Consider the following 23,907-nt stretch of genomic DNA (forward strand, 5'->3'; position numbering starts at 1 on the left):
CGAATTCAGACCCTGCACTTAGAACTTTCATGGAACTTTAGTTTATTATCATTCTCCATACACAAAGTATGTTATCTGTGAAAACCGCTGTGGGTTTACTTAATAAAATGAAAGTAAAAAAAGAAAAAGTACAAAGGATCTTTTAACTCCTGCTTTCCCCACTTATTTTCCAACTGCAATAACCTGCTATAAATGTACAAAAGAGCTGCTTCAAGGTAAAAATAGTAAACTATGTCAAACCAGGTTATTTAAAAAATGGAAAAACAGAAGCCTTATTGATTATCACACTGTGACGAGGAGTGAAGGCCGGCAGGTATGGAGGCCGTTTGGTTGCTATGGGTTACAGGTCATGGAGAAAATGGCAGATCACTACGGCACAGGATTGGCCGTAGTGAATGGACCATGAAATGATTTTTTACTAGGAGGCTTATTTAATACAAATGTGCGGTGTGCATAAATGGGCTCTAACCCATAGATACCAATCAGAATCTAGCTGTCATTTTTTAAGTGCGGTTGAGAAAATGAAAAAAGGACTCTTATTTGGTTGCTATGGGCAACAGTACAGTTGTCCCCATGTCAGCAATTGGCTGTACTGGAACTTCAAGAGTAAGATTTAATTTGACGAGAGGTGTCGCGATTCGTCTCCGGAACAGTCCACGGAGACACAATATTTTTTACTTAAATCTCCGCTTATTGTCCCTCGCGTCCCATAGAGCTGCTAGGAGAAAATAAGCGGAGATCCAGTCTGTAATTGGCCGGCAATGTACCCCAGCCGGTGATCGAGGCGATGTCTGGTTGCACCTCGCAGCCAATTGAATCTGCCCTCCAAGAGCTGCTTTCAACTACAATATTTAGCCCTGTTTTGTGGCAGAACACTGACAATTTGTTGTACACGCCATTTTTCCTGGATAAAAAATTACTGATAAGCCCAGGGGCAAATGCAGGATTTGTAGAGGGGCGTTTCCACACCACGCCATGCCGCCAGTGGGCGTGACCAGCATACATGGGGGCGTGGCTATAATTTTAGAGTGTGCTTGGCTGCTCTCCAACTCTTCCTATCCCTATAATATACATGGGCAATGCTGCCTGCACTACTGTTAGGTGCACGCAGCTCTCCCTTTTCAAGCAGAGCCGTGTGAAGCGGGGGGCAGGGTCCAGCCACCTCAATTATACAGTGCCACAGGCTTGGAGGGGGTTTCCAGGCACTAGGAACCCCCCCCCCCCCCCTCCTCGGTTTGCCTATGAAGCCATAGTAACAACTTTGGTGACAGATTTGCCAACCACTAACAAAACTGTATGTTCCATTTTGAGTAACTCTGGCTTCCAAATCCCTTTGTTTTTTCTTGGGTGTCACAGACTTGTGTGGCTGCCATGTTAAAAAAAAAAAAAATAAGAAAAAGAAAAAAGTAATCTTTCAAATGTGTAATCATTTATGAGTAAAAACCTAGGCGAGCGCATCAATAATCAAACAATCCAAGCCCTTTACAGCCTGTCTCGCCTGAAAAATATATACGCATTAAATAGCTGACTGACTTGTGCCATAAATCTGGTAGTACCAGTAGTTAAGAAATGTTTAAATAACCAACTTTGTGTGTCAATCTTCACAGGATGGAGTTTGGGCTGAATAAATCAGACAGGCTGCAAACGCTGAAGACCCATTTCCTGCATTTATTGACTAATATAAAGATTTATCCGGCAAAGCTGGGAGAAATGCAAATGACGTGTATATTTAGTGATCCGTCCCCTGCATCTCATCTCTGGGATGCCAGGGATGAGATTTATTGGCATTGCAGGGTTTGCAGAAAGAAGCGGTTGTGGGAAAGTGCAGGAGCGCACGCTGCAGAGAACAGCAGCACATTCCACAGCTCATTAGGCCCAGGAGCAGCCTCCGCTGTCGGCTGCAGGGGCAGAGATTTTCCCATGTAATTAGCGCTCGTTACAAATCACAATGACAAGCATTAAATTCAAAAAAAAGTTACCAAAGCATATCTTGGAGGGGGGAGGGGGGGAGGGGGAGAAAACAAAGACCACAAATCTTACTCTGCAGTTTTGTTTTTAAGTCTAATTAACGTACAGGACAATTACCATGGCTATTCTGCTGGTGATTTGTAACAAGAAAACACAGCAGACTTTCCATGGTCGGTAAAGAAAGTGCTGAAACGAAAAGAAGTCCATGCTCAGACTATTTGTCAGACTTTAAACTACAATTTTTTTTCAATATATAAAATACACCCAACAAAACAGTCAAAAAAATCTATCAAACATAGAATTTGATGGCAGATAAAAACCGCTTGGCCCATCTAGTCTGCCTAATTATTAACCTATGGTAACCTCAAATTTTATTTAATCCTCTATTCTTTGTAAGGATATCCTTAGGTTTATCCCAAGCGTGTGTAAATTACTCTACTGTATTAGCCTCTACCAATGCTGATGGGAGACTATTCCACTTATCCACTACCCTTTCTTTGAAGCAGTTTTTCCTTAAATTTTGACTTAAAAAAAGAAAACACGATTTCACCAGCGATGTTTAAAAATACTGGAGCTTTCCCATTTATTTCAATGTATTTCAGTGGTGCTTCCTGTGTGTACTCTACATGTAGAAACTATATAAAGGAATCGGTGCATTGAGGTGAGTGGGAACGGCTAATTAGGGAACACTGACATTTGATAGCCCAGTTAGTATTCCAAATAATACTGCGTTTTTATTTTTCACCATGTGTCTGGAGCTTGTCTGCTGTGTTAATAACATCAGAGATTCCGAAAAGTTTAATTAGTTATCTCTATTTAAGGGAAAAACAATTAACACCGACTGGCACTACACCATCAAATTTGAAAGTCCCCAAGATCCTCGTTCATCCCCAACCAATCACAAGCTGTCAGAGTGGAAAATCACTTGTGATTGGCTCCCGGCAATGGGTAGTCCCAGGCACTCGTTGCTTTAATCACTTAACAGAAGTCAGTGCTAGTGAGCAGATGAATCTTTCTTAATGGGGATTTTAGGGGGTTTGTTGGTAACCAGAGGAAAAACTTTCCTATGACCACTGATAAGACCCAACCAAGCTCTGGTGGTGGTCGGGGGGGGGGGGGGGGGGGGGAATGATAAATGACCAGAATACAAACAAAACACCTGCCAATTTGATAATGTAGTGCATCACCAATTTTATCACTAGCCAGGCACTCCCACCATCTGGCCGCTAGCCAGGCACTCCCACCACCTGGCCGCTAGCCAGGCACTCCCACCACCTGGCCGCTAGCCAGGCACTCCCACCACCTGGCCGCTAGCCAGGCACTCCCACCACCTGGCCGCTAGCCAGGCACTGCCACCATCTGGCCACTAGCCACACACTCCCACCATCTGGCCACTAGCCACGCACTCCCACCATCTGGCCACTAGCCAGGCACTCCCACCACCTGGCCACTAGCCACACACTCCCACCATCTGGCCACTAGCCAGGCACTCCCACCATCTGGCCACTAGCCACACACTCCCACCATCTGGCCACTAGCCACACACTCCCACCATCTGGCCACTAGCCACACACTCCCACCATCTGGCCACTAGCCAGGCACTGCCGCCACCTGGCCGCTAGCCAGGCACTCCCGCCACCTGGCCGCTAGCCAGGCACTGCCACCATCTGGCCGCTAGCCAGGCACTGCCACCATCTGGCCGCTAGCCAGGCACTCCCACCATCTGGCCGCTAGCCAGGCACTCCCACCATCTGGCCGCTAGCCAGGCACTCCCGCCATCTGGCCGCTAGCCAGGCACTCCCGCCATCTGGCCGCTAGCCAGGCACTCCCGCCATCTGGCCGCTAGCCAGGCACTCCCGCCATCTGGCCGCTAGCCAGGCACTGCCGCCACCTGGCCGCTAGCCAGGCACTGCCGCCACCTGGCCGCTAGCCAGGCACTGCCGCCACCTGGCCGCTAGCCAGGCACTGCCGCCACCTGGCCGCTAGCCAGGCACTGCCGCCACCTGGCCGCTAGCCAGGCACTGCCGCCACCTGGCCGCTAGCCAGGCACTCCCGCCACCTGGCCGCTAGCCAGGCACTCCCGCCACCTGGCCGCTAGCCAGGCACTCCCACCATCTGGCCACTAGCCACGCACTCCCACCATCTGGCCACTAGCCACACACTCCCACCATCTGGCCACTAGCCACACACTCCCACCATCTGGCCACTAGCCAGGCACTCCCACCATCTGGCCACTAGCCAGGCACTCCCACCATCTGGCCACTAGCCAGGCACTCTCACCATCTGGCCACTAGCCACACACTCCATTGTCTTTACTTACCTTGATACTATTCACAAGGTCTATGATCTGCCAGGAAGATTATTCTCACCTCCCCATACATTGAGATTTGTATGAATGCTGCCCCTAACTTATCTCCAACAGCCAATCAAAGTAAGAGAACTCTGATTGTCTATTGGGGATCAATAGAGGAGAGACAGCCAGCCTACCAATCAGAGTTGGCCGCTCTCCAGGCCACGCTCCCTGCAGCGGTTAAAGCCATCTGCCACCTACATAAAGATTTCTAGTAATCTTCAATGGCCTCGTATATGAAAGACACTGATGTAACCAAACAGCGAGATGCGCTTTCTTCTTATCGGATGTCAGCCATTAGTTGATTTACAGCGTCTCCCTCTCTAGTCATGCTACAAGAGCCAGCAGGGGGTTAATGATGAAAGCGCATCACTCCACAGGAATTAAAACGTTTTTTTATAGCTTAAACTACACTTTCCCAAACATCAGTTTATCACATTATTGCCTGTATTCTTTTGGCAGTGCACATATTTAACTAGGAACACAACACAAGCAATACTTACATCTATAGACTCTAATTAGCTTTATAATAAAGCCACTGGGAGTTTTCTGGCATCTGGCTAACTTCATTTGCATTTAGTGTTGTCTTTTGTAACCTCTAAGGGTAAATTATTTTCAATGAAACTTTATATGATAAGATTAAAGAAAACTGCAGGGCTGGCAAAACTCTGCGCGATGCCCCCACCCTGGCAGCTGTGCTCCAAACACACTTACATCTGATAATGGTTGTGTAACGCACAGTTGTTCCACAATTAATACAGCAAATCCATCTCAACAATCAGGACTTTGAAGGAAGTCAAGGACTGACCACACTGGCAATTTCAATTGTGTGCTGTTCAGCGATTAATCTCATTACAGCAATTGCTTGTTTTACAACTAGTTGATACCAATTGCATTTGCTAGACAAGTGATTTTTATTAGCGATGTCGTACGATGATCTCCTTCAGTCACCCACTGTTACAATTTAATCTCCACATTTGAGCTTCATACGATTCATCTCTACCATAGATTTAAGGGCAATGGGGCATAATTGCATATCACAAGTGAGGTTAGGCCAGTGGTTCCCAAACTGTGTGCTGTGGCTCCCTGGGATGCCTTAAGCTGGGTACACACTACAGAAATTTCAACCAACTTTTTATGCCAAGCGATTTTACATGCGATCGATGTTCCGATCGCTCGGTCCATGGACTGCATACACACTAGCCTTGTTTAGGACGGTAAAGGGAAGAGCGGACGTCCCTTTAGCGACTTTTTACAGCCATGTTGTCGTGAGCAATGACTAATTTCATACTCACTGTTGTGGATCGGTGGGAAGTTTATACACAATGGAAACGAGATTGGAACGAAAATATTAAACGGTACGACCAACCAAATGAGGCAACAATCGTCCATTTGGGAAGACATTCGACCATCGTGTCACTGCACACACTGACCAGACTTTTGAACGAGCGGTCGTATGTCGGCTGATTTAGCCGATTATTGGATGAAAACTGTGTAGTGTGTACCTAGCTTTAGCGATCTCACAGAGGTGCCACAGACAGGGCTGGTGGTAAGCAAGACGGGGGACTACTTGGTAATTATTGTGGCTTTAGAGGTGCCTTGAAAAAATTATGGAGACCTTAAGGGTGCCTTGAATTGAGAAAGTTTGGGATCCACAGGGTTGGGCAGTTCTGGGCAGAAAATGCTCATTTCAAATTGAGAATATAGGGAGGATTCATTCCAGGGAAAGGGGGTTTAATCTTACCTGATTAACAAAGATAAAATAAAATGTAATTTATTTATTTTTTGTTTTTTAGAAGATTCATCTCATGAGATTTCATCATGCAACTGAAAATGACCCCTGTAATCCTAGCCTAAACCTAATCTACAATGTGGTCCTATAAGGGTGAAACAATTAAACATTTATATTAATTATCGTTACAATGAAAATAAAAATTTCATGTTTAAATGTTTGGTAATCTTGTTAACTAGCCTACAACCAATTGTCTCCTGTAATCCTTTATAGGGGATGGTACTGGACACTTGTTTTCTAGCATTTAGAAGAGGTGTCCTGTGTTCTTTAAAAGGCATCTATAGACTTTAACGTGATTTAAAAGAAAATCTACTGCTTTAAAATAAAATCTGTATTACACAGCGAAAACAATGTCTGAATCATGTCCCCAAGCACCACTTAAACCAAAAAATGCACACTTAAAAAAAAACAATTAATGTTTCTATTTGACATTAATATATAGCATATGTTTTTAAATACGGAGCTGGATAAAATACACAAAATAACCTAGATGTTTATACTCAGTATGTCCACCCATGCTCTCTCTCACTCCTCTGCAGCAGGCCCTCATGTTGAGGAGGAAAATGATTCCTAACTGAGCAGGCAGTGTGTGACTGACAGCTTTACAGTCTTGGCTGCAGAAATGTAAAGTGTGAATTGGTTGATTCCTACACATGGGCAGAAGAATCAGCATTTTGTACTGTACAGGATCCAATGAGGACACTGCCATACATATATGAGAGGAGCATCAGCTGTCTGTATTATAGTGGGGAGGTAATTACTTTACTGCAGTGGAATGTCGGGATAACACTAAACAAGATACTTTACCTTAAATAGTTCATATTTAAACATTTCAATTTGGCATTAATCATCTTCTAAAAGGATAACTACATACAATATTAAACATGGAATTTTGGATGGGGTTTAATATAAACAATTGTAATTACCATGGATGCCTTTTTTTTTTTTTTTTGAGTAGCTCATTAGAGTAAAGGTTTTAGTTTAGAGAGTACAGTTTTTCTTCAGGAAAGAAAATAAACTCTAGAGGAACACAGATATGGACTAGCTGTCAGGTTCCAAATGTATCAATTAATTGTTACATATGTGAAGGAATCCAGTCTCAAACCTCATCTATACTTATGTCTATCAGTGTAATGTGCTATCCGCTATTACTCAAAATGAACAGATTTCAGGAGGATTCACTGGTAATCAATTTAGTAAACTGTTGGGTAAATGTTAAAATATTAAATATATGAAATGTTAAATATGAACAACTGAGAGAGCCTTAAAAAAATGTAGATACCAAAATAAAAATCACAATATTACAAAATATTACAGTTTAGTGGATGATGTACAAACATAAAAACTTCACTTATATTAATAGAGTTTAGAAAGAAAAAAAAATTATGCATAGTACTTAAAGTCAAAATCTTATTATGACAATGGGAACCTTGTAAGAAAGGCTCTAATAGACTGTAACCCTTAGATTATCTAGCTAATTTTATCAAATTATTGGAGATAATTACTAAACTGCGGGTTTGAAAATGCGGAGATGTTGCCTATAGCGACCAATCAGATTCTAGCTGAAATTTTGTAGAATGTACTAAATATAAATGATAACTAGAATCTGATTGGAGATGTTGCTTATAGCAACCACTTTTTCAAACCCGCAGTTTAGTAAATTTACCCCTATGTTTGTATTCTTCCAACAACAAAGACGACTAATAATAGTATAATATTCAGAGGGTAACACAGTCTATTGGTGGAGTATATTTTATGCACATTTTCTACTAGATGACTGCTAGGAACAGCAGACTGTTAATATACTATAGAAATGAACCACGGCTGTGTATTGTCACTCTGATATCATCATGTGGTGCTTCTGAAATTAGGCTTTTGTTGCACTGTGGAAAGCAGCCATGGTCAGGGCTTAAACAATGTGCATGAAAATGTTCCCTTATTAATTCACTGGTAAAAAAACAAAAACAAAAAACCAATATATGACATCAGTGGGGCGGCCATTTTGTCGGCTAAAACAGCAGCCCCGAAACAAGCAGCCAATCAATTTGCTAAGAATTTGTGACGTCACTAGTTGCTAAGGAGTTGAAGGCTGCACGCTCATGAACATTGCTTCAGGCCACAGGACATTTTCAATGTGCATCATTATCAACATTTATTTATATAGCGCCAGCAGATTCCGTAGCGCTTTACAATTGGGAACAAACAGCAATAAAACAATACTGGGTAATACAGACAGACAGACAGACAGAGAGGTAAGAGGGTCCTGTTCACAAGCTTACAATCTATGGGACAATGGTTTGATACACAAGGGTAAGTGCTACATCATATTGAATATTTGTCCTGGTAGAATGCAAAGGTTACAAAGTATTGAGTGGGCTGTATTCTCAGTCACACAACTATGTTGGTCAGAGGGTTGTTGTCTTGTGTTAGCTGTGTAGAGGGTAACCTAGAGAGATTAAAAGGGTGGTAGAGGAATATTAAAAGCTTGTCTGAAGAGGTGGATTTTCAGAGAAAGCTTGAAGGTTTGAAGACAAGAGGAAATTTTACTGTGCGAGGGAGGGAATTCCATAAAGTGGTTGCAGCCCCCAAAAAAACTTGTAACCTGGAATGGGAGGATATGATGAGAGTAGAAGAGAGACGCAGATCTTGTGCAGAACAGAGATGTCCAGTTGGGAGATATTTTGAGACAAGTGAGGAGATGTATGTCGGTGCAATTTTGTTGACGGCCTTGTATGTTGGTAGAAGAATTTTATATTGGATTAGTTGAAATACAGACAACCAATGTAGAGAGACTGACAGATTGGCTCAGCAGATGTAAACCATTTGCAAAGAAAATCAATCTAACCGCTACATGCAAAATAGATTTTAGGGGCTCAAGTCTGATTTTGCGAAGACCATTAAAGAGGGAATTACAATAGTCGATGCGGGAGATGAGGAGTGCATGAATTAAAGTTTTTGCAGTGTCTTGTGTAATATATGTACATATTCTGGAAATGTTTTTTAGATGTATGCAGCATGCTGTAAATATAGAGTTGATGTGGGGAAAAAAGTATACTTGGCGAGTCAAGGATTACACCTAGGCAGCGAGCTTGCGGGGTAAGATTTATGGTCATGTTATCACCAGAAATAGAAATGTCAGGCAGGAAGCTTTTATTGTTGGGTGGGAATATTATTAATTCTGCTTTTAAAAGATTGAGTTTGAGTTGGCGAGAAGACATCCAAGATGAAATGGCAGAAAGACAGTCAGTAACACAAGAGAACACAGATGGTGAGAGATCAGGAGAGGATAGATAGATTTGTGTATCATCCGCATAGAGACGATACTGAAAATCCAAAAGGAGCTTATTAGTTTTCCAAGAGAAGTGGTTTAGATAGAGCATAGCAGAGGACCTAGGACTGAGCCTTGTGGTACTCAAACTGATAAAGGAAGCGGAGTGGAGGTTGTTTCAGAGAAACTAACATTGAAAGAGCGATTAGATAGGTAGGATGAGAACCAGGATAGGACAGTGTCTTGAAGAACTAGGGATTGTAGTGTTTGTATGAGGAGAGAGTGGTCAACAGTGTTGAATGCAGCCGAGAGATCCAGGAGAATTAGAAGAGTGTAATGGCCTTTAGTTTTAGCCGTGATCAGATCACTGACAACCTTGGTCAGCGCAGTCTCTGTGGAGTGCTGAGAGCGAAAGCCTGATTGAAGAGGAACCAATAGGTTGTTTGCAGAAAGAAAACGTGTGAGGCGAGTTTAGGCATTTCGCTTGAGAAGTTTGGAGGGGCACGGGAGCTGAGAGATGGGGCGGTAATTTGAGAGATAGTTTGGGACAGAATTTAGAGGTGGGATGAACACAGAATACAGGGACCTACCTATTTGTGAGGGAGTGGGATCAATAGGACAGGAGGTAGAGTAGGAAGATAAGACGAGAGTAGAAACTTCCTCTTCATTTGTGGGATCAAATGAAGAGTGTCAGAGGGTGCTGGGAAGGAATTGAGGCGATTGCTAGTCAGGGAATATAGGTAACAGGTTCTCACGTTAACATTCGTCTGAGCTGCTGCTTAAACCTCGGACACAAATAGCTACAGACATTTGTTTTTAAATAAAATAATTTGTCCTTGCACAATTTGTGAACACGGCTGTTTCCTTGAGAAAAACAACCAGTAGCAGAGTCTATGTGACTCATGTATTCACGTGTCCTATACAAACCTATAGATAAACAGTGCATTCTATTTCTGCCTATCTAGAATCTACCCTGTATATGGGACATATAACTCAGAGCTTCATGTGTGAGGAGATTACCACGTTATTAAATCCCAGCCACAGGAATATGAAGAGCAAATATTGAGAAGATAACGTTCCTACAGAGAGGAAGAACAATAATGTGCTTTACAGAGATAGAGACAGAACAGGATATTGTTACTGACATAATAGAGGGTCGCTGATTATTTAAAATAAAAATTGTTCATCGACGACCACCATGAAGTCAGAATGGTTAGCGTAGCAATTCCTGGACTGAGCCACACTCTGCTTCTCCAACTTCTGCTCTCCTCTACAACAACCGAAAAGAGAGTTACTGTTTGGCAGAGAGAAGCCTTTCCAGCCACTCCTGGCCTTCCAATGAAAGAGCTGGAAACCAGCCCACGTGAGGAGGTGGCCAAGAATGAGGGCGTCCATGGAGGAGCGCAACTACTTATGCATCAACATGGAAAATTGCATTTTGTTTTTTAGGATAAAATTATTTAAGTGATTTAATGGGGTGGAGAGGTTCTATGTACAGGGGTGCACCCAGGGTTGCGGGAGCGAACTAGAGTCTTCTTCTCCCTGCAGCAGATTGGATTTTGTGGCACCTCTGTGCTGAGGATGCAGGATAAAGCAAAAAGTATTTTCAATGTTGTCTGAAGTAAGTATGAAGTCTTTACTGCATTCACATCAGATGTGGACACCTCAAGCAGAGAGTGTGTCCTTGTGCAGACAAGTACAAGCTTATATACATTTTAACGGCATCTGTTACAGAATGTGATGATCTGTACTCTTATTTACAGTTTGCTAACGTGGTAAAGAAGTTTCTATTAAACATAGGCTACCTTGAGGTAAAGAAACCACATAAACCAACAATGTTATAATTGTTGGGTTAGCAAATCTCACTTAAGCTGGGTACACACTACACGGTTTTCATCCAAAAATCGGCTCAAACAGCCGACATACGACCGGTTGTTCAAAAGTCGGGTCAGTGTGTGCAGTGACACGATGGTGGAAAGTCTGCCCAAATGGACGATTGTCGCCTCATTTGGTTGGTCGTACCATTTCATATTTTCGTTACAATCTCGTTTTCCGCTGTGTAGTGTGTATAAACTTCCCACCGATCCACAACAGTGAGTACGAAATTACAGTCATTGCTCACGACAACATGGCTGTAAAAAGTCGCTAAAGGGACGTCCGCTCTTCCCTTTATCGTCCTAAACAAGGCTAGTGTGTATGCAGTCCATGGACCGAGCGATCGGAACATCGATCGCATGTAAAATCGATCGGCATAAAAAGTTGGTTGAAATTTCTGTAGTGTGTACCCAGCTTTAGCTTTATTTAGCCTGACCTTTCTCATTGTTCTTTAAACCTATAGGTAAATAAGATTGTCCTTCTGCACTAACAATACATCTGCTAAAACCATGTCAACCCTTGACCCCTTCCAGCTGAATTCTGAAAAGAACAGAACTGGACACATAAAACTTAAGAATATTGTATTGCTTAATTGATACAATATTAACCATAAAGAATCAATATTGTGTCAATCAGGTTGGCTTCTACATAAAGCATTTTGCACCTTCCAGTTGCACTTCACACAAAACAAACAAAAGTGACACATGTAACTAAACCCGTCCTGGTGTCATTACTAAATAAAGCCATACATGAAGATAAAGTTATCAGAATTTTAATAGAAAAACTGAAAAGTTTAAATGAATAATGGGGTGATCGTAAAGTGTCAGAAGGCAGGACTGATTTGCCGGAGGCAGTTCCAAGATCTGCGGGAAGCAGGAGTGCCCCATGAAACGCGTTGGGAAAAAACGTTAGTATATGGGAGCACAGAATGGAGCAATGGAGTTTACATTTTTTTCAGTTTGTAAATAACCCCTAATATCAAACTTAAACATGTTGCATCTATATTAGTGCTCATTACCTAAAGAGTCCTAGATTAACACTCAAGCAACAAGGACTATGAACACGTGTCAGTAACTTAACCTTGTCCTCACCTGACATGAGCGAAACTGGTTGACAAGCAGCGTACACCTCTGAGGATCTTTCCGTCCATCCAGGCTGTCCAGTTCAGCAGCCACTTGGTTGAGCTCCTCGTCTGCATAGTAGAATTGAGCAAGAAGCTGCGGATCCGACCTCTAGGTAAACAAAAAGAAGCAAACGCCAAATCAAACAATAGCAACGAGCTTAAAACTCAAAACAGCAACATTAAGGCCTTTTTCACCCAAATGCCCTGGAAAAAATTAAGGGAGTGGATAGCTACACTGGACCATTATGGCCTTCAGATACGTGCCAGATTGGGGTAACCTTGCAGCGAAGGCAAGTAAACCTTTGCACTTTATATTCAATTTTTAGTTTTGAGTGAAATTTTGTAGATCTAAGGCATGAAAGACAAAAGATAATATAGCAACTGAATAATAAATATATTCACCAAGCAACTTCAGAAACAAGTTTTTGTGTGTTTGCTGGGTTGGTAAGTTGAATTGTCACTGCAGAACAGATGTAGGCAAAGTCAAATTATTTACCGGTCTTACAGTTTTGATCCGACAACCTCAAATATAATTTTGCACTAGTAAATTCAAACCCAGCGTGGTGGTCTGTGATGTGACGATGGGAGTCACGCATATGTAGAGGACTGGACCCCCCCCCCCCCCCCCCTGTCTTACAAGGACTGCAGGAGAGGTCAATGCTAGATACTATGTTAGAGCAAAGGCAAAAGATTTGTACCCTTTGGAACCTCAGATTTACAAGTGAAAATATTAACCTGCCCCCGTTACCACTACAAAATGGAGACAGACATTTTATTGGCTGAATCAATATTCATGAGATTGCAGACTGATTCCTAGTGAAATATTAATTACTGAGGTATGAGCCACATGGTTCAGTTCACAATATGGGTGCCTCAGTTGGGTGTAGGCAACCCGGTTCCTCAGTAATACCAGTGTTTCATGACCTCTGACCTCAGACATATTGGTTAGCCCAACAAAACGGCTGCACCCACCGTCAGTAGGAGACAGGTGCACTTGGAGTGCACAGGGCATTAGCCAAGGTATGTGGAATCTGATAAGAGCACAATCATGCTTTATCAGGTTTTAGTTCCGTGTCATACGTAATCAAGGTATTACACACTATTTTTTCCTGATTATGGTGATAAATAGCTTATCTGTTACAGATATCTATACATAGAGAATGTAGAAATACTGCGAAAGAAAGGGCATTAAATTAGGATTTCAGATCATATAAATTCTGTCTAAATAGAGGTTAGGGTCCCTTTAAATCCCCTGAATAGGCTACAGATAAACCAAGTGAGCTGCAAATCAGTTTTCTGCAGAATCATGTCGCACCATCTGCATACACAAGGCTGTAATTAGAGCTGAACAAGGAGGATGTGTCACATCTAATTAATATTGAGCCAATATTGAGGAGGTCTATACAAGCAATGCATGCAGAATATAATATAATTATATATATATATATATATATATATATATATATATATATATATATATATATATATATATATATATATATATATATATATATATTTTCCATTCAAAGTGTTTATAACACAGGGGGCATTTAGTCATTTCTAACTTCTGCAATACAGTAAAATAAATTAAGCACAATAAAATAGAAAAGTCACAAGATATATGGCAAGCACTCATACAGTGCGTCTGCAGTAACCACCTTCAGTACCAATATACATGGTTGCTGATAAACAGCGCTACTTGTAAGCGTAGATAAACCCTTGTACTTTCTCTGTGCAGTAACATGTCAGAGGTGCATTTATTAACGCAAATGGAAACCATCCAGCAGTCTAGTGAACTATGTACTCCTTTCCTTTGAACGCCATTGTACTTTACCAGAAAATGTGTGTGCATGCTCGTGTGTGTGTGGGCGGTTGGGAGCAGGGGGAAAGTCACTTAAGTACGATTATATGTGATTTGATGCTAATACTTCAAAAATGATTTAAGAACATTGGTTAGATCTTTACAATGAAAACATGTATTTAATAGGCACCCAGGCGACACCGCAGGCAGGGCCGGATTTACCGCTAGGCAACCTAGGCACCTGCCTAGGGCCTAGCGGCTGCCGGGGGCCCAGCTGGGAGGGGACAAGTGAAAATATAAAAAAAAAAAAAAAAAAAAAAAAAAAATTGTGGCCCCTCCCCCGAGTGGCGGGGGGTGCCGCGAGTCGGGTCTTTTATTTTGAGAACTGTTTCTTGTCACTGGGGACGGGGTTGTGATAGAGCCGGCGGCTGTATTCTTCTGTGATGTCCGGCTTGTGGGACTGCCTGTGCTGACAGCTGCTGTTCCTGTCTCTGCTGGCGCGCTGAGTAGAAGGTGAGCACACAGGGGGTTCCTACACTATGCACATATGTAAATGTAACAAAAATAATATGTATTGAGGGTATTCTGTGTGGCGTGATATCAACTGGGGGTACTATGTGGGGTATGATATGATCTGGGGGTACTATGTGGGGCATGATATGATCTGGGGGTATCATGTGTGGCTTAATATAATCTGGGGGTACTATGCGTATGATAATATGATCTGGGGGTACTATGCGTATGATAATATGATCTGGGGGTACTATGTGTATGATAATATGATCTGGGGGTACTATGCGTATGATAATATGATCTGGGGGTACTATGTTCATGATAATATGATCTGGGGGTACTATGCGTATGATAATATGATCTGGGGATACTATGCGTATGATAATATGATCTGGGGATACTATGCGTATGATACTATGATCTGGGGGTACTATGCGTATGATACTATGATCTGGGGGTACTATGCGTATGATACTATGATCTGGGGATACTATGCGTATGATAATATGATCTGGGGATACTATGCGTATGATACTATGATCTGGGGGTACTATGTGTATGATAATATGATCTGGGGGTACCATGTTTATGATAATATGATCTGGGGGTAATATGTGTAGCATAATATGATCTGGGGGTACTATGCGTATGATAATATGATCTGGGGGTACTATGTGTAGCATAATATGATCTGGGGGTACTATGTGTATGATAATATGATCTGGGGGTACTATGTGTAGCATAATATGATCTGGGGGTACTAAGTGTGGCTTAATATGGAGTCAATGTAATATACCCCGCACTATACATTGGGAAGGGGGGGGGGGGGGCAGACTCTTTTGTTTGTACTGGGCCCCACAATTTCTGATGGCAGCCCTGCGTGTGTGTGAGGTGCCACTGTGTGTGTGAAGGGGGGGCCCAAACCGATATCTTGCCTAGGGCCCCATGAGGTGTAAATCCGGCTCTGACCGCAGGACCCAGGGCGCAGGGCCCGGGCGGCCAGCACACATGGCGCAGGGCCCGGGCGGCCAGCACACATGGCGCAGGGCCCGGGCGGCCAGCACACATGGCGCAGGGCCCGGGCGGCCAGCACACATGGCGCAGGGCCCGGGCGGCCAGCACACATGGCGCAGGGCCCGGGCGGCCAGCACACATGGCGCAGGGCCCGGGCGGCCAGCACACATGGCGCAGGGCCCGGGCGGCCAGCACACATGGCGCAGGGCCCGGGCGGCCAGCACACATGGCGCAGGGCCCGGGCGGCCAGCACACATGGCGCAGGGCCCGGGCGGCCAGCACACATGGCACAGGGCCCGGGCGGCCAGCACACATGGCACAGGGCCCGGGCGGCCAGCACACATGGCACAGGGCCCGGGCGGCCAGCACACATGGCACAGGGCCCGGGCGGCCAGCACACATGGCACAGGGCCCGGGCGGCCAGCACACATGGCACAGGTCCCGGGCGGCCAGCACACAGCACAGGTCCCGGGCGGCCAGCACACAGCACAGGGCCCATTTGAACCAGACTTTATCAGGGAGTTACAGAGATGTGATTAGTAGCGATGATTGAACAGCAATCAGAGTTGACGGAAATTAAAGGAACTGCCCAACATTGGATGTATCCACCTACCACCATCTGCACCCACTACAAGAGATAAAATGGAAGTAAACATGGAGAGCATCATCCTGACCGAGTTGCTCAAGCAGGGAGGGGGGGGGGGGGGGGTTATTTATAGTATAAATGATTCTGCAATGATATGGCCACATTTACCATAAACACACAGAGGTGGCGTTTCACCCTCTAACTACCCGACAACTCCTCCCCAGGTTGTCAGTGCGCAATCCATTAATGGTGGCATTCTGGTGGGAATTGTACCCCCACCATAGAGGTACAAATGCTGGATATAGTTTAACAAACGCTTTCAGACCGGGTATCCGAAAGTAAACCTCAACAATGTACAAAAATATGTTTCAAAAGTGCGGATAAATTAGTTAATGTGGATCCGATTAACGTATTTTTATTTACTTTTAATGGGATTCTTCTGCATAGTAACTGGGCTTTGCTGACATCAGTTGTCTGTGAGCAGATAAAGGGACACAGGATTTAATCCTCAGTAGTAACAGTAAACCCAGCGTGCTTTCTACGACTAATCAATGTAACCAATGTCAATATATTCCCGACAACCACAGACCTGGAGCCTGTGAACCTGATCACGTTATCCTCTGCGGAGAGAACCTGGACAATGTATCAAAAAGCTTCGATTTCCTGCACTCTCCCCAAAAAATATTTTGCATCCTGTGTTTTATTTTTTTCTAAAGCACAGGTTTATTTATTTGTAGCTGGGTCTAGCTGCCACAATACAGCAATAAACATGATTTACGCCCACAGAAACAATCCTCCTTGCTTCTATTGCCGCTCACTCTTGCAATAAAATCACAGTCCTTGTTGTTCTTTCAGCTCGAGACAGAATGAAGGTTCAGTGACTGCGACTTACTAGAGGGTGCCAGGGCTCCAACTTCTGTGCTGCAGACACATTAATCAGCTGTAAGGAGAAGTAGAGGGCACCTATAACCAACCATTCAAAATCCAGAGTGTTCAAGATTTTATATACATTTTACTTTAAAGGGGTTTAAGTATAGCCCCCCCCCCCCCCCCCTCCTCTAGTCTTCCTACTCACAGCATGGCTGGCTGTAAATTTGTTAGTGTGCATTGAGAAGGGCACCAGATTGCTTTTCTACTAGGGATCTTATGTAGCAGGTATTTAGCTTCCTGGCTAATATAAATTGGACATGGTGCCAATGTTATTATTAGGGCAAAAATATAACCAATGGAAAAATACGGTATATATACACACCGATCAGCCACAATATTAAAACCAATGACAAGTGAATAACAATGGCATCTGTCAAGGGGTGGGATATGTTAGGCAGCGAATTAGCAGTCCGTTCTTGAAGTTTATGTGGGGTATTCAATTGTTTCTTTTAACGCGCTAACAAAAAAAAACCGAGCGCTCGAAAAAAAACTTCATATTATACGGTAATTTTGCGCGCGTAAACAGTTAATACGGTACTTACTCGCTGCCAGCGGGCTGAATTTCAGCTCGCTGCTCAGGAAGCTGCGAGATGAAATTTAGCGAGTAATTACCGTATTAACGGTAATATTTTTAGAGCGCTCATTTTTTTGGGTTTTAGCGCGTTAAAAGAAACAATTGAATACCCCCCTTAATGTTGGAAGCAGGAGAAATGGGCAAGCGTAAAGATCTGAGCGACTGTGACAAGAGCCAAATTGTGATGGCTAGATAACTGGGTCTGAGCATCTCCAAAGCGGTAGGTCTTGTGGGGTGTTCCCGGTATACAGTGGTTAGAACCTACCAAAAGTAGTCCAAGGAAGGACAACCGGTGAACCGGCGACTGGGTCATGGGCACTCAAGACTCATTGATGCACGTGTGGAGCAGAGACTAGCTCATCTGGCCCAATCCCAAAGAGCTACTGTAGCACAAATTGCTGAAAAAGTTAATGTTGGCTATGACAGAAAGGTGCCAGAACACAGTACACCACAGCTTGCTGCGTATGGAGCTGCGTGGCCTCAGTCTGGTCCCATGTTGACCCCTGTCCACCACCAAAAGCGTCTACAATGGGCAAGCATCAGAAAAGAACCACGGAGCAATGGAAAAAGGTGGACTGGACCGATAAACCACGGTTTCTTTTACATTATGTCAACGGCCGGGTGCGTGTGCGTTTATCTGGAGAAGAAATGGCCCCAGGTTGTCCTAGGGGAAGAAGGCAAGCTGGCGTCAGCGATGCGATGCTTTGGGCAATGTTCTGCTGGGAAATCTTGGGTCCTGGCATTCATGTAGATGTTACTTTAACACAATATTAGGATTTTCCATTTCTTATGGTATAGAAATGTCTATTACAAAATACATTACTGCTCAGAGATGCCAGCTGGTTGCATAGCAGCCAAGTGACTTCATATCTGGCTTGAAGCATGTGTCCCAGCCACATGAAGTCTTGAAGTAGGCTTAGTTTGCCAGAAAGAAGAACCAATAGTGCACTGAGAATACCAGAACTACTGTGGTTAGGTTACTACAACTGTAGTACTGCAATCATCACTCGCAAGAAAGAATGTTCAACAGGACAGCCTTTGTGTACCAACAAACTTCAAGTCACAGGATCTTTAACAGTTTTATGGTCAATTTAGACCACTCATTTCTAACAGTAGTGAAGCTCTTGCACTGTGCAGCGATTGATATAGTGAACACAACATGTACAGGGATGGAACCCCTGGGTCTACAATCAAACACTGTGTTACCATGACAACATGGCATCCAGCGCACACTGCCAACCACTCGCACACAGTGTGGCTTTGCAACAGCAACAAACAGTACACGCTACACGGGGAGGTGCCATCAACTAATGAACCGTGTCATCCATCACATAGCATTACTATGTAACCTGAGGAAATGAGCGCAGTGATAGACGAGTCTTGTTAAATGACAATGGAACACGAGAGAGGAATCAGAAGGGCAGCGATACTGAGCTAAGGGAGGAACAAAAATAAAATGAATGGGATGTTGTGTAAATGAACATTAATATTCACCTCTCGAGGGCTGGGAATATTATTTTAATTTAAAAAAAAAAAATAATTATTTTTTAAGTGAAAATGGGAATCAAATCCACATGTATTTTCTTATTTTATAAAACTGTATTCTGTGTTTGTGTAAGGCAGCGTAAATACCGGTATTTGAAAGCATACTTTTCACTGCATTGTTTTCCTCTTGCTATTTTCTTTTAGTCTGTTGTTTATAAAGTTAGTGTCACAGCGGTGCTTTAATGCTTCTTCATCCAGAAATGCGCTGTGTTCTGATGCTCCTATGAAGCAGAGGAAGGTTACGGCCACAAGGGAGGCGCTCCAGAGTCTATTTTCACTGTGCGTGTTCCTATTGGAGCTTTGGCAACACTGTGCTTTTCAAACGGACATACAAATTGCCCACACATTAGGAGGTCTGCTTGCTAAACAACCAGGTCTCAGCAAGTCCTAAGGGTCGGATTGGTAGGCAATGCACATTGTGGTATGAAATCAAATTTTTGCTAATTATATCTGCACGCTTGTGGCCAGCAGAATCTGGAGTTGAACCAATATTCAGCCTGCAAATTTACAAGGAAGTAATGAAGGTGCAGCGTGCCTCTGTGAAGCCACCTGTCCCTAGATATCGGACAGGAAGCACAAATCACTGTTCCTTAGTGATGTCTCAAGCATCAATAGCCGGAACGGTTATTAATATTGGTCAAATCTGTGCCTTAACTCCAGGTAGACACAAGGTAAACCAAATGTCAGAGGGAGCCACAATCTACAGAGAGAAGAGTATACAATCCGTATAACCATTATTTGCCCACTTGTTTATAAATTATCGATCTCTGAGAAAACAATATGACTGCTAGCAAACCATTCTCTGATATAGCAAATATACACAAGATAGTTTATTTCCTCTGAATTCAATATCCACTCTATTGTACCCACTGTAAGTGCAAATAATCCTACTGCCTAATAACATGTGAAACCAGCAAATACTATTTTATCGGTTTAGCAACCAACTTCTGCTAACAAAAGCTATTTTTATAGCCGTCAGCTCTCGGTATAAATAAAATGAGTAATTAGTTCGGTCAAATCTCTGGAGACGTAAGATATAGCTCAAGACCAGCCTGAATGTGATGGTCTGGATAATGCAACGGCAGGATGCAAATAAAAAAGTCACAACACAAATATTAATAGAGCCTATAAAAGAAAGCACAGAGGGCCGGCATACAGTCCACCAGCAAGCACAGAGGGCCGGCATACAGTCCACCAGCAAGCACAGAGGAACAGCATACAGCCAACCAGTAAGTACAGAGGGCCAGCATACAGCCAACCAGTAAGTACAGAGGGCCAGCATACAGCCAACCAGCATAAAGGCTGCACGGTTAGCACTTCTGCCTTACAGCGTTTGGGTCATGAGTTCAATTCCCGACCATGGTCTTATCTGTGAGGAGTTTGTATGTTCTTTCTGTGTTTGCGTGAGTTTCCTCCGGGTGCTCCAGTTTCCTCCCACACTCCAAAAACATACTGGTAGGTTAATTGGCTGCTATGAAAATTGACCCTAGTCTCTCTCTGTCTGTCTGTGTGTGTATTAGGGAATTTAGACTGTAAGCTCCAATGGGGCAGGGACTGATGTGAGTGAGTTCTCTGTACAGCGCTGCAGAATTAGTGGCGCTATATAAATAACTGATGATTATACATAGTAACATTCCATAAAGCAACAAATACCTAAAGGTTGCCCAACTTTTAACCACCCCTTCTACTTAGGGATCTAACCACCACCTATCTGCTTAAACAGCGGTGGCCAGTGATCTCATCTTCTCCTGCTTGCCTACAGGTGTACAGCCTTTATAGCAGACACTATGACATTAGCAGTAGGTCAACAGCAGCCAGAGCATCATGGGAGATGTAGTTCAGAACCTCTATAGTGCATTTGTTTTTCATCTATTAACAGACACCAATAATACACAGTAGATAACACTATGTAGCTGTACTTATTGAATTAGTCTAGTCATTCTTTGCCACTGAATAATTTTCATTTTAGGCAGAACTGTGTATTTGAGCTAGAAATGCTTCGCCAAGCTGTATGATTTTCACAGGCAACATGAAATATGACTTGCACAACACACAGGAAACCAACCACAATCCAATTAGTTCCATTCACATTGCATCACCTCCAAGTGTTGTAAAGACCCCATTGTAGCCGGGGATAAATCATTCATAAGACGACAGAAGTGCAGATCCAGAAGTTGAGCAAGGGCCATACAGGAAGACAATCGCACTTCACATGATCAAGAGTAATTTATGCTACAACTGCATTGCTGAATATTTTAAATGGCAACTAGCGCCTTGGTAAAAAGGGCAGAAATCCTGTCTTCTGTCCCTCATTACGATGCTGTGCGACTACGCTGGGATGAAGGATTTACTACATGATTTATCCTGGAGAAATTAGAAGCAATATCTATAAATGAGATAATTACAGCCGTGTTTAGCAGGATGCAATTTAATTTCCTAAGAAGTCTTTAAAGGGCACCTGATGCTTACACACTGGAGAACGTTGGCATTTGGGCTGAAGCAATATTCCCCGTCAGTTTCACTAGTAATAGTGATATCTCTGTGGCACAAGGCTCTTCGTGTTCCTAGTGAATGGACAGGCTGTGCTCACGTGCATATTGGCTCCAACAAAATGGCTGCCTGCACAGCTTGTTGACAATGGGTACACTTAATTGTCGGGCAGGGATTATGGCATGTGGCCAAAACTTCAAGATTTATGCAAATCAAAATATGTTTGATCATGTGGTGATACAATCATGCAGCTCATCAACATTTAATGTACAAAGACAATGCTTACTGTACGCATCAGTGGTGGATGTGGGCTGGTATACGGTGGTATGTCATACCGCCACTTCTCCTACTGCCTTCATTGTAACACTATCACATTCCAGTCACTTACATTATATATACAGTATATACAGTGGTAGAAATGGGGTGTATACGGTGGTATGTCATACCGCCACTTCTCCTACTGCCTTCATTGTAACACTGTCACATTCCAGTCACTTACATTATATATACAGTATATACAGTGGTAGAAGTGGGGGTGTATACGGTGGTAAGTCATACCGCCACTTCTCCTACTGCCTTCATTGTAACACTATCACATTCCAGTCACTTACATTATATATACAGTATATACAGTGGTAGAAGTGGGGGTGTATACAGTGGTATGTCATACCGCCACTTCTCCTACTGCCTTCATTGTAACACTATCACATTCCAGTCACTTACATTATATATACAGTATATACAGTGGTAGTAGTGGGGATGTATACGGTGGTATGTCATACCTCCACTTCTACTACTGCCTTCATTCTAAATCTTTGAAATTCCATAGCCTTACATTTTCCATACCATCACTTCTAAATTTCCACTTTGACTACGGATTTGCAGAGTAAAATACCAAAATCTGCAAAAGCAAAGCAGCAGGTCAGCCTATTATTATTTATTATTATTACCATTTATTTATATAGCACCACTGATTCTGCAGCGCTGTACAAAGAACTCACTCACATCAGTCCCTGCCCCATTGGGGCTTACAGTCTAAATTCCCTAACATACACACACACACACACACACACACACACACACACACAGACAGACACACAGACTAGTGTCAATTTGTTAGCAGCCAATTAACCTACCAGTAGTCCCACTAATACACTGAAGATTTATTTTCATTCACCAGATATATGTGCCAGGTGTCATTTCTCCAAATTATATTGTATATACAGTAGTCAATATGCCATAGAGTTATAGTGGGAGTCAGTCTACACTCAAAACGAAGAGGGACCATGTTTGTCAGCCTACACTCAATACGTAGCGGTCCACAGGGAGCGGCGTGGCGCACAGCGAGCAGTAGGCAGTTGTTGTCTGAGCTCACACAGAAGTGCTAAAACAATATACACGATAAAGTACCAGTTATGATAAAAGCAGAAGGTGCGCGATCAGCCTGAGGTCTGGGAATTTGTTAGACGAACATATGTTCTGTTCTTATCCACAGGAAACAAATGTCCTTCAAAGTATCCGCAGAGTTTGATGCAAACCTTCATTATAGCAGATGTACATATGAAGTACAAACCGAGCGACGATACCTACAGCTGCCTATTCTTTGTGATGACTGTGCCTTTTATGTGGAAGTTTTACCTGCATTCTAAGTACATAAAACAGCAAAGGGAACACCAGAATCATCAATACATGGACAACTAGGCAATAGTGTACTCGGACATAATCACAGGAAGAAAGGACATTAAGAGGAAATCTATTCATCCAATAAGCTTAAAATTGCAAACGGTCAATGCTACTGAGGAATCTTCATCGGCATAGTATACTAATAAAAGACCTAAAAAAGAAATAAACATGCAAAGGCTAGAATGAGATGGCACCAATACGTATCCAGGAGTAAAATAAAAGGATCAAGTTAGGGATCTGGATCAGGACGTATAAGAGGTCTCCATCTGCACTTGCAAAACATTCTCCGGTATTAGATAAATTAGAATCTTATGGTAAGACTGGAAGGGGCACAGCAAAAACATAGCTGGGAACAGAACGGATAAATATAAAACCTTATATTCTATTATTAGAAA

General features: G+C 43.1%; 1 protein-coding gene across 2 annotated transcripts in view; it reads right to left on the minus strand.

Annotated features, from left to right (window-relative positions):
* The window catches only part of ZFYVE28 (zinc finger FYVE-type containing 28), a 154,724-nt gene that overhangs the window by 63,912 nt on the left and 66,905 nt on the right, over positions 1 to 23,907 (minus strand). For both annotated transcript variants that reach the window (XM_075194222.1, XM_075194221.1), the window contains exon 2: positions 12,345 to 12,485. In XM_075194222.1, the coding sequence (XP_075050323.1) occupies positions 12,345 to 12,485 (141 nt within the window). The remainder of the gene's footprint in view (positions 1 to 12,344; positions 12,486 to 23,907) is intronic.

This window comes from Mixophyes fleayi, chromosome 1, assembly GCF_038048845.1.
Source record: "Mixophyes fleayi isolate aMixFle1 chromosome 1, aMixFle1.hap1, whole genome shotgun sequence".
Classification (NCBI taxonomy): Eukaryota; Metazoa; Chordata; class Amphibia; order Anura; family Limnodynastidae; genus Mixophyes; species Mixophyes fleayi.